The 12,323-nt window shown below is 38.4% G+C and overlaps 1 protein-coding gene across 1 annotated transcript in view; it reads right to left on the bottom strand.

The window, feature by feature from the left end:
• Positions 1–12,323, bottom strand: part of LOC107557288 (staphylococcal nuclease domain-containing protein 1) — a gene marked incomplete at its 3' end in the record, with an annotated part of 160,457 nt that overhangs the window by 90,309 nt on the left and 57,825 nt on the right. Inside the window, exon 12 of the mRNA XM_016240653.1 lies at positions 780–889. Coding sequence (XP_016096139.1) covers positions 780–889 — 110 coding nt within the window. The remainder of the gene's footprint in view (positions 1–779; positions 890–12,323) is intronic.

The raw sequence follows: 12,323 nt of genomic DNA, 5'->3' as shown, positions 1-12,323 counted from the left end.
TTATCACGAGCATGGGAAACCTGCAAATACACAAATGTATGCATCTACTGTCCATGAAGATGGACTGGTACTCTGACACACAAAAGACGCTTCACACTTTGAGTGGATCACGGCCCCCTCTTTTCCTCAAGAAATGTCTGTTTCCCATAACAGCCAAAGCTTTGTTTCACTGTGGGCGATGGAGATCATTAGGACTCCATCTTTTTTATTTTCCCTGCTTCCTGGTGCTTTTGTAATTCTCAGTAGGTTCCTGTGTCCAGTCTCTCTCTGTAAAGTGCAGGTTAAAGTTAGGCTCTTAATAAAGCTCCTCTCATTAGGCCCGCCTGGACTGCCAGCCTCATTCACACAGCATTAATGGAAACGGCAACCGCACAGCATCAAGCATCCTGAGGACAAGGTAAGAATAGTGTGCAATCGTGTGATTTCCTCATAAAATGTCTGAACCATCACATCTGCGGTTCCTCAATTTGGACATGTAATTTCTGTGACCATTATTCATAGAGTAACGGAAACATTCAGATAGCCATTCTCTGAATATAAGACCGAAATAGGCAAGCTGGTTTCTAATGGGTGTTTGAGGATCTCAAGTGAAGACAGCAGTAAAGAGACAGATCAAGAAGAAAAACTGGCAGATAGTTGTCACAAAATGACCGGTGAGACCAAACATCGCAGGCACGGTCATGTCAACTACAGAAATGGAATGTCTAGAAACAGCTTGTGAAGACTAAAGCGACAGAAACAGGCTGTAAATGACAGGAGCAGATCTGAAGGGGCCTTACCTCTCTCTGAAGAACTAGCTCTTTGGTGAAAATCGTGGCTTCCTCACTGTACGGCTCTGCCACCTGCATCCCACTTGGCATGTTTCGAGACCCTCTGGGACACTCGATACCTGCACACAGAAAATGAGAACAGTCGATGAAATTGCAGCCTTGGAAGGAGAAACATTTGAAACCCTATTTGTAAAAAGGTTATAATAAAAATGTCTCAAACTGTTTTTTTTTCTTCTGTTTCCTAGCAGCTCTCAATGAAAGGAGCTGTGTGTATAAGTGATTTTCTCTTAAACAGAAGTAATGATTTCTAACAGTCAACACCTCCTTCCATGCCCCTGAAAAATGGCGTTTCACAGCAGGGCACAGGGCTTCAATACGCATACTGAACAAAACACAGCAGTTCAAACCTACTCAACCCTGACTTCCTCAATTAGAAAGGAACAATCAAACAATTGTTAGCCTTGCTGATTCAGAGATGTCACAGGGCGTGCACAGACGTCCATTTCAAGAAAACGTTTGGAAGGTTTTTTGTTTGGTACGTGCTACGCGATGAAAATGTTTACTCAGACCAAAGAACTGCATTGTGAGCTTTGAAAAAAAAAAAAATCCCCTGTGCACGTCTGTTACATCCATTTTGGTGAGCGCATTAAAGGCTCACTTTTTGCTTGGTTTGATTATTCAACAACTTATTTGTGCAACATTCGAAAATACTTCCATAATGTACTACATTGTTTCAATAAGACAGTATATATATTTTTTTTATATAAAACTAATAGAAAAATATAAAAAAGTACATGTTTCGGTTTATGACCAACTATTGTTATAGTGAAACATAAATAAAAAGTGGATAAACCTCATACCTTTTTCATCTAATAGAAAAAGCTTGTGAAAACAGCTTATCATTTTATTTGAAGCATTTTACTTTAATTTGAGTAAATTAAATGTATGGCTCCATTGATTGGAGAGCAAAAATCTGTAAAATGGCTAAGCATTGTCTCGCAATGCTCTTTGCAAAATGATCGACATGTCCTATTATTAACACAAACACAAGCACAGAAGAACAGACCTTGGCTTTGCTTATTAGCCTTACACAACAATATAATTGATAATGTAATTCTGCACTGAATGAACCATAAAAAAGAATGCATTCACAATGCATATTACGGTATTGATACAAAAGATACAAGATACAAGATACAAAAGGTCACCGCTCTTGTAATCATAACAGAAATCAACCCCCCCCCACCCCCGCCCCCCCCCCCCACAATAAGTAGCCAATTGGCATTACCCAGCTCTGAGAACGGAAAGAAAAAAAAAGACTGAAACAACTCAATTATTTGGTAATTGTCAGTAAATAGTCCCAAAATTTGCATTTAAATTATTCTGGGCATCCGATCTGCTCAAAGGCAGAACACAATTTCTGACAATAACAGGAGTGTTTTAGAAGACGGACGTTTGTAAACTGGTTGAAGAGCACATAAGAGCGTCACTGCATGAGAAACAAGACTGAAAAAACTATTAGGAACGAATCTGCCTCTGTCTCAAGTGAGCAGATCAGAATGCTGGTCTCAAAAGCACAGACCCATCTTTAAAAATTGCACCTTGACAGGCTCTTATTCAAATACCATCATTATCTGCTTTCAATAAAACCAGCCAATCAAGCCTTGACCTCTTTGTTAAAGGAATCAGTTTAACCAGATCTGCGTATAAACATTATCTACAGCGCGGCTGCTATAGCCACTCATCAAACAGCATTCAGAAAATGAGAACAGTCGATGAAATTGCAGCCTTGGAAGGAGAAATATTTGAAACCCTATTTGTAAAAAGGTTATAATAAAAATGTCTCAAACTGTTTTTTTTTCTTCTGTTTCCTAGCAGCTCTCAATGAAAGGAGCTGTGTGTATAAGTGATTTTCTCTGAAACAGAAGTAATGATTTCTAACAGTCAACACCTCCTTCCATGCCCCTGAAAAATGGCGTTTCACAGCAGGGCACAGCAGTTCAAACCTACTCAAGCCTGACTTCCTCAATTAGAAAGGAACAATCAAACAATTGTTAGCCTTGCTGATTCAGAGATGTCACAGGGCGTGCACAGACGTCCATTTCAAGAAAACGTTTGGAAGGTTTTTTGTTTGGTACGTGCTACGCGATGAAAATGTTTACTCAGACCAAAGAACTGCATCGACATGATGGAAGGAAAAATATATATACATGTAATTTGTGGCTGTGTGTAAACTTGCTCCAGGATCAGGATCTGACTGTGATCATTTCCGACAGTGGGAAATTTGATCCTAGACTGGATGTGTCAATGCAAAAACATGTTTAACAGAAAACAGAAAAGTAAATAAAGAACATGTTCACCAGAATTCCCTTGTATATAATACAAAATAAAGTAATATGAAAAACAAAAATGGATTTAAAAATAAATAAATAAATAAAATAAAAAAGTCAGAATATATATGTACCAAAAAGGAACGTAATAGTTTACACTTATGGACTCAAAAAGGATTAGAATGTAATTTAGATGCTCAACCCATAGAAACGGTCCATTGTCCTATAGTACAGAGCTGCCCTTGTATATGACATTCTTCTATCTCCAGTGCAGTCCAGAGTGTTAGCATTCGACTTTCGAATATTCGTCGAATTTAAAATCAAAATCCATATCGAATTTTAGTTGTGCATTGAGGCAGCCTTATCAGTGGCGCACGAGATGCAATGACGATGTAAGTGTCGTTGCATTATAATGTTTTTGTTAGCCTATCCAGTTGAAGCCACTAGATGCTGCGCTTTACAGAAAAAGAGAACATCAATGCGGAGAAGATCTTGTTTACATCAAAACTGAAACCAAGCCATTCACACAGAACACATATTTTGCGCATTTTCTAGAGGGACATCTATCACCGCTGCACTCACATTTCGCACAATGGAGCCATATGTTTAAAAGCCATGTAAAATTAATGCAAGTTTAACTTATCGAGACTTTATGGCGGGTTTTTTCCCCATCCCACTGCGTCCCATGTTTTTAAACGGAAAATGTACTGTGTGATTGGCTATCCACCCTTTGTATTTAAATAAAATAGCATCATGTATGTATGCATAGTTTTAGTTGTTTAAGCAACTTAATTATAATTGGTTTATAAACATTATTTTAAACATTATGCACTTTTTTCCACATATAGTCATGTTATCTTATGCTTTGAATAAACGTGCATTAGTAATATTTTGCTTGATGCGCCCTCTTGTGGCCTCAAGAGAAGTCAAAAGCTTTTCTTCACCCTAACTGAAATTATGCATTTTAAATTCGAATATTATTTGAATTTTGATCATATTTAAGTACAAAATTCAAATGTAGTTTTTCAGCCATTTTGACAGCCCTAGTTAGCAGGAGATAAAGTGTGTTTCTGCCGAGATATTTAGACGAGCAGAAGATCAGAAAGCACCTCAGTATTCCTCAGCCACAATTTCAGCTGCCGAAATATTCAGTGATTTCTGTAAGGAGACTGCAGCAGAGTTCCCGGGGAGAGAACCGACACACTTGCTCGCTCGCTCTCTCTCCCCTTTTTGGTTCCCAATATCACAGTTCTTACTAGTAGTACAGAACATTTAGATATAGAATGCTATGCCTTAAGTGTGACTAGCATTCAAAGGTCTGGGGATGGTTAGATTTTTTCATTTTTATTTTTTTACGTTTTCAAACATCAAACGGTCTTCTTAAGCTCAACAAAGTTACATTTATTTGATCATAAATACAGTGAAAACAGTACCAGTAAAATATTACAATTTAAAATAACTGTTCAATTGTAATATTTAAAAATGCTATTTATTTCCTGTGATGGCAAAGCTGAATTTTCAGCAGTCATTACTCCAGTCTTCAGTGTCACATGATCCTTCAGAAATCATTCTAATATGCTGATTTGATGCTCAATAAACATTTCTTATTATCATCAATGTTGAAAACAGTTGTGCTGCTTAATATTTTTGTATAAACGGATAAATTTTTTCATGATTCTTTGATGAAGTTTTAGATCTTTTTTTAATGACAAGCTATTTTTACTTTAAAGAGGTCATATGATGCGATTTCAAGTTTTCCTTTCTCTTTGGAGTGTTACAAGCTGATTGTGCATAGCTAAGATCCCTGAAGTTGCAAAGACTAAAGTCTCAAAACCAAAGAGATATACTTTATCAAAGTTAAGACTCTGCCACGCCCCCCTAAAATGGCTCGTTCTAACACGCCCCCACATATCTACCTCACTATGTGAAAATATTTGCATAATGCCACCCAAATGTTTACGCAAAGAAAGGCGGCGTGGTTTCAGTAACCGCAGTTAGTGTTGAAGCAGCCAATGTCAGGGAGACGCTGTGCGTTTCTAGGCGAAAGCATAAGCACTTTATTTGGCCTTCCGGAAGTAGATGCACTTAGGAATCTTTAAGATTACTTACAACAGAACAGCAATGCATTTTATGGACGACCGTTTCGTGAACCTAGGAGAGGAGGCAATTCTGACTTTGCTATGACAATCTGGCGCTTCTGAATTAGCTACTGTTTTGTTATTAGTTTAAGTATTTGCTATTGACTGTTCAAATGTGGAGTTTTGCACATCGTGTGTGTGTGTGTGTATGTGCGTGAGCGAGCAAGCGAGAGAGAGAGCGAGAGAGAGAGCGCGAGAAAGAGAGAGCGCACGAGAGAGAAAATTTTCTTAGAAACTGCCGTATCTGTTAGGAGAACACAAGAACTGCTGTGTGTTTGCTGCTCAATATGTGTCTGCCTGTCACCATAGAAGAGAAAACATTCAACCTGCCCTGATCTGATGTTTCCAGCACATCTATGTAGCGTCTGGACCAATCAAACACACAATATATATTTAGTTTTTATATCAGGCTCTCTCTCAAATACACACACCTAGGTTATGAGTGTTTTGTCAGTGTGATATATTTTGACAATCCCTCCTGATCTAATATACAGTAAAAAATCTAATTATATCATAACTTGTTCGCTGTATCCATCACACACACACAGCGAGTGGAACATCCGGAACATTGTTACAGAGGACGCTGCTGGCTGCTCCCACGGAGGGAGAGAAGGAAAATCAAGAGAAGACAAGAAGAGATTTAAAAGAGGACAGTTGAAGACAGGAACACTATGTCTAATAATTTCAAGTGCAGTCCTAATAAAAGCCTGACAGTAGTAGGCAGCTGACTGTGTGCATCTGCAGAGGGGCTTTTGACTGCTGGGATTTTGTGTACCGAAAAGATTCACACTGAGAATGGCTCAAATTTTCATTCACTGCTGCTATGGCTAATGTTACTTTTATCTATTTGAAATGCCCATTTATGAAGCCACAACCATAAATATTGTGCTATTGGTTGATGGGTTTTGAATATACTTGAGGAGGGATGGCTTTCTTTGGGGACTGAGCTTTGGCCAGTAATTAACCAATACGTGTTTGCTGCTCAATATGAGTCTGCCTGTCACCACAGAAGAGAACACACTCAGCCTGCCCTGATCTGATGTTTCCAGCACATCTACATTATATTATGCTAAATTACTGTATTATATTACTTAGATGTATATTTTGCTTCTGTAAATATGTCTAATCCCTTATTTTATTTTTATTTCTAGTTTATATACTTACATTAGTAATTCGTTTTGCACTGCATGCTTAATACTTTTTATATATTATTACTATTATTATTATTATTCTTTTTCTTTCTGTTAATACATGTGTACTAATCCATCACACACACACAGCGAGTGGAACATCCGGAACATTGTTACAGAGGACGCTGCTGGCTGCTCCCACGGAGGGAGAGAAGGAAAATGAAGAGAAGACAAGAAGAGATTTAAAAGAGGACAGTTGAAGACAGGAACACTATGTCTAATAATTTCAAGTGCAGTCCTAATAAAAGCCTGACAGTAGTAGGCAGCTGACTGTGTGCATCTGCAGAGGGGCTTTTGACTGCTGGGATTTTGTGTACCGAAAAGATTCACACTGAGAATGGCTCAAATTTTCATTCACTGCTGCTATGGCTAATGTTACTTTTATCTATTTGAAATGCCCATTTATGAAGCCACAACCATAAATATTGTGCTATTGGTTGATGGGATATGAATATTCTTACTTGGGAGGCTTTCTTTAGGGACGGACCTTCAGCCAGTTATTAACCACCCAGAATACCCTAGTAAATGTATATGTATATAATATATATGTGTGTGGGTGTGCGTGCGTGCGTGCATGAATAGGCCTTAAAAAGTAAACGCAGTACTTTTACCCACCTTAAAAATAAGTTTTGCACAAATATTTAGAACTTCTGACAAAAACAAAGTTTTTCCAATGCGTGGAAATTTTTGATTAAATCTCTGTAAAAGTACTCAGAAGCCTTCAACTGCACTAGCAGAGAGAGAACAGTGCATGTTAGTAATACAACAAATATCGTATTACTTTTCCTCAAGAGAATCACCAACAAAGTGCAGCACTCAGACAAGACACTCTCTCACCTGAAAAAAGATGACATGCTTTCAGTGTAGCTATATGTTCTGTAATGTGATGGACAGAGCGATGCCCTGCGTCACTGCAGCTCCTTTACGACAGGGTCACTCTTCATCATGACTTTAACAGCAATGCATTTACCATCATCACTGCCAAAACAATGTGACAGCACTAGAGCTTTGAGTGAAAATTGTTTACATCTGAGAAGTGTGTGTGCGTGCGTGTGCGAGAGAGACACTTGACGTGTTCATTGTTTGCTCATAACCGGAGTCACTAATCATGCAGATTTACGTTACAAGCTTGGTAGTATTGTACAGTAAGAAAGTTATTTCCCTTAACCAGGAAATTAACGTTCTTAGAATTGACAAGACCGTTGACCCTGAGAGGTCAGCTAAATATCTACAGCGGATCTAAAATATTCATAATTAATTATAACTAGTTATGGTTAATTATTCATATTTCCCATGAGCTGATTCGTTACATCTACATTATATTATGCTAAATTACTGTATTATATTACTTAGATGTATATTTTGCTTCTGTAAATATGTCTAATCCCTTATTTTATTTTTATTTCTAGTTTATATACTTACATTAGTAATTCGTTTTGCACTGCATGCTTAATACTTTTTATATATTATTACTATTATTATTATTATTCTTTTTCTTTCTGTTAATACATGTGTACTATTTGTAAGCAGTCCAGCTGCAATTGCTTTGGCAATACAAATGTATAATTTTTGTCATGCCAATAAAGCACTCTTAAATTGAAAATTAAAAAATCTGTTCCCCTTTCGGGCTCTGTCTTTACATTTATTTTGAAAGATGAAGCTTGCGATTATGGTAAGGGTCGTTACATTTCCGACGAGCGCTTGCGGTGTTCGGCCAATCACAATGCACTGGGTCAGCTGGCCAATCAGAGCAGACTGCGCTTGTCGGAAGGAGGGACTTTGTAGAAAACGAAGCGTTTGAGAGAGGCGGGGCATAGAGGACCTACAATAATGTACAGTATTTGAAAAATAATGTGTTTTTTGAACATTAAAGCATGTCAACATATTCTGTTACACCAAATACACACAATAATGATCTTTAAAAAAGCATAATATGACCCCTTTAATTGAAAAATACCTAAATGCCATTGGTTCTCATTTCCTTTGTTCATATTTAACTAGAAGTGGTTGTCCAAAAGCATCCTGGTTTTTGCTGTGCTACCAAGAATCATGAAACTTCACTGGTATTAGTATCATCTACTGAAATGACCCTACAAACTACCCATTACTATTGCATGTGTTTGTCCACTCAAAACATCAGGCCGTTTCTTTGAATGTGAGAAGTGAATGGTAATTATGCTCTACAGTGTGCCTGCATTCAGTCATGGATAGGCCAGCAAGTCAGCAATCTTCATAAAACCATGTTTTCCCAGAAAATGCATGCATCCACAGCCAAACTGTCCACTTTACAGCACAAATGGCCATCACTCTTCTGCCCGTGCCAGAAGATGGAGAGGTTTAATAAAAATGTCTGAAAGCCACATGGTTAAACACATCCTATCACCAATAACACACACAGAATCTCCAATGGTGCTAGTGTATCCATAAAATAACTGCTGCAAATGACACATGGCTGCAGCGTTTCTGCATACAAGACCCGATTCTGACAGCTCCATCTTTTACGGAAAAAAAGACAATGACTTTCTGAGATTAAACCTTTTCTTTTCAGGCTCTCTCTCAAATACACACACCTAGGTTATGAGTGTTTTGTCAGTGTGATATATTTTGACAATCCCTCCTGATCTAATATACAGTAAAAAATCTAATTATATCATAACTTGTTCGCTGTATCCATCACACACACACAGCGAGTGGAACATCCGGAACATTGTTACAGAGGACGCTGCTGGCTGCTCCCACGGAGGGAGAGAAGGAAAATGAAGAGAAGACAAGAAGAGATTTAAAAGAGGACAGTTGAAGACAGGAACACTATGTCTAATAATTTCAAGTGCAGTCCTAATAAAAGCCTGACAGTAGTAGGCAGCTGACTGTGTGAATCTGCAGAGGGGCTTTTGACTGCTGGGATTTTGTGTACCGAAAAGATTCACACGGAGAATGGCTCAAATTTTCATTCACTGCTGCTATGGCTAATGTTACTTTTATCTATTTGAAATGCCCATTTATGAAGCCACAACCATAAATATTGTGCTATTGGTTGATGGGTTTTGAATATACTTGAGGAGGGATGGCTTTCTTTGGGGACTGAGCTTTGGCCAGTAATTAACCAATACCCTAGTAAATGTATTTTGTCTAATTTAATTTAAGAATTTTATTTTAGATTTTTTTTATTTTACTTTCCATTTTATTTTACTTTATTATTATTTTTTTTTATAGCATTATTCAGGTTTAAAAAAAATCCCTGAAATACTTAATTATGAAGGCCTTAAAAAGTAAACTCAGTACTTTCCCCCTTCTTCAAAAAAGTTTTGAAGCACTAAGAAATATATAGAATTTCCGACAAAAGCCAAAAGTTCTTCAAAAAAAGATCAGGGAGCGAGCTCAGACTGGTGCCATGCAGCAGCAGCCATGAACCAGCACAAACCACCGCCAACATTATCTTCTCAATATATGAGGAAATGGTGGAGCTCCTATCTCTTTCTCCATCTATGAAAATATAGATGCATGACTGAAGCCAGCCAAGGCCGGGTCGTAAAAGCAGAAGCTTTGGCACTAAAGACAAAAGAAACCCAGAAAATGTGGCGCTCTGTAAAAGCACTCCGAGGCCTTCAACTTCCCTAGCAGAGTCAGAACAGCGCATGTTAGTAATACAAAAAATATTGTACTACTTTTCCTCAAGAGAATCACCAACAAAGTGCTGCACTCAGACAAGACACTCTCTCGCCTGAAAACAGATGACACGCTCTCAGGGTAGCTATATGCTCTGTAATGTGATGTACAGAGTGATGCCCTGCGTCACTGCGGCTCCTTTATGACAGGGTCCCTCTTCATAGGGGAAGGGTGTGAGCGGGGGTGTGCGAGAGAGAGAGAGAGAGAGAGAGAGAGAGTGAGAGAGAGAGAGAGAGAGAGAGAGTGTGAGTGTGTGTGTGAGTGTGTGTGAGAGAGAAAGAGATCCTGTCTCTTCAAACGGAAATGTCTGGACTTATATAACCAAGCACAGTTTAGAGTTCGGAAACCAATTTATCACTATGCTCACCCACATGAGACGGACACAGGGGAAGGATGGTGCAGTTTGATCATGAAATACTTAAAGCAGCTTTGAGTTGTGGTGGAACACACACATCATTTATTTGATCAAAATGCAATAAAAACACTAATATTGTGAAATATTATGACAATTTAAAATAACGGTTTTCTATTTTAATACATTTTAAAATGTAATTTATTAAAGCTGAATTTTCAGCAGCCATTACTCCAGTGAGTCTACAGTCTAGTGTCACATGATCCTTGAGAAATCATTCTAATATGCTGAATTGGGGCTTAAGCAACAATACCCTATCACCAATAACACACACAGAATCTCCAATGGTGCTAGTGTATCCATAAAATAACTGCTGCAAATGACACATGGCTGCAGCGTTTCTGCATACAAGACCCGATTCTGACAGCTCCATCTTTTACGGAAAAAAAGACAATGACTTTCTGAGATTAAACCTTTTCTTTTCAGGCTCTCTCTCAAATACACACACCTAGGTTATGAGTGTTTTGTCAGTGTGATATATTTTGACAATCCCTCCTGATCTAATATACAGTAAAAAATCTAATTATATCATAACTTGTTCGCTGTATCCATCACACACACACAGCGAGTGGAACATCCGGAACATTGTTACAGAGGACGCTGCTGGCTGCTCCCACGGAGGGAGAGAAGGAAAATGAAGAGAAGACAAGAAGAGATTTAAAAGAGGACAGTTGAAGACAGGAACACTATGTCTAATAATTTCAAGTGCAGTCCTAATAAAAGCCTGACAGTAGTAGGCAGCTGACTGTGTGAATCTGCAGAGGGGCTTTTGACTGCTGGGATTTTGTGTACCGAAAAGATTCACACGGAGAATGGCTCAAATTTTCATTCACTGCTGCTATGGCTAATGTTACTTTTATCTATTTGAAATGCCCATTTATGAAGCCACAACCATAAATATTGTGCTATTGGTTGATGGGATATGAATATTCTTACTTGGGAGGCTTTCTTTAGGGACGGACCTTCAGCCAGTTATTAACCACCCAGAATACCCTAGTAAATGTATATGTATATAATATATATGTGTGTGGGTGTGCGTGCGTGCGTGCATGAATAGGCCTTAAAAAGTAAACGCAGTACTTTTACCCACCTTAAAAATAAGTTTTGCACAAATATTTAGAACTTCTGACAAAAACAAGTTTTTCCAATGCGTGGAAATTTTTGATTAAATCCAAAATTGTCCAGTGTCCAAGATTAACATTCTGAAACCACTGGGATAAATAAAAGTTAGCAAAACAAAAATTAGCTAAATGCAATCGTCCCAATCAAGACAATTCTGGAAACGGAAATGGTGGAGCTCTGAACTCTTTATCCATTTATGAAAAGATAGATGCATGACTGAAGCAAGGCAAGGCCGGAGCGTAAAAGCAGGAGCTTTGGCACTAAAACAAAAGAAACCCAGAAAATATGGCACTCTGTAAAAGTACTCAGAAGCCTTCAACTGCACTAGCAGAGAGAGAACCGTGCATGTTAGTAATACAACAAATATCGTATTACTTTTCCTCAAGAGAATCACCAACAAAGTGCAGCACTCAGACAAGACACTCTCTCACCTGAAAAAAAGATGACATGCTTTCAGTGTAGCTATATGTTCTGTAATGTGATGGACAGAGCGATGCCCTGCGTCACTGCAGCTCCTTTACGACAGGGTCACTCTTCATCATGACTTTAACAGCAATGCATTTACCGCCAAAACAATGTGACGGCACTAGAGCGTTGAGTGAAAATTGTTTACATCTGAGAAGTGTGTGTGCGTGCGTGTGCGAGAGAGAGAGAGAGAGAGAGAGAGAGAGAGAGTGAGTGTGTGTGTGTGTGTG

The sequence above is a fragment of the Sinocyclocheilus grahami genome, unplaced genomic scaffold (assembly GCF_001515645.1).
Source record: "Sinocyclocheilus grahami isolate Dianchi unplaced genomic scaffold, SAMN03320097.WGS_v1.1 scaffold597.1, whole genome shotgun sequence".
NCBI classification, from domain to species: Eukaryota; Metazoa; Chordata; class Actinopteri; order Cypriniformes; family Cyprinidae; genus Sinocyclocheilus; species Sinocyclocheilus grahami.
Note: the sequence above shows the minus strand (reverse complement) of the source record. Positions and strands in the feature narration are given on the sequence as shown.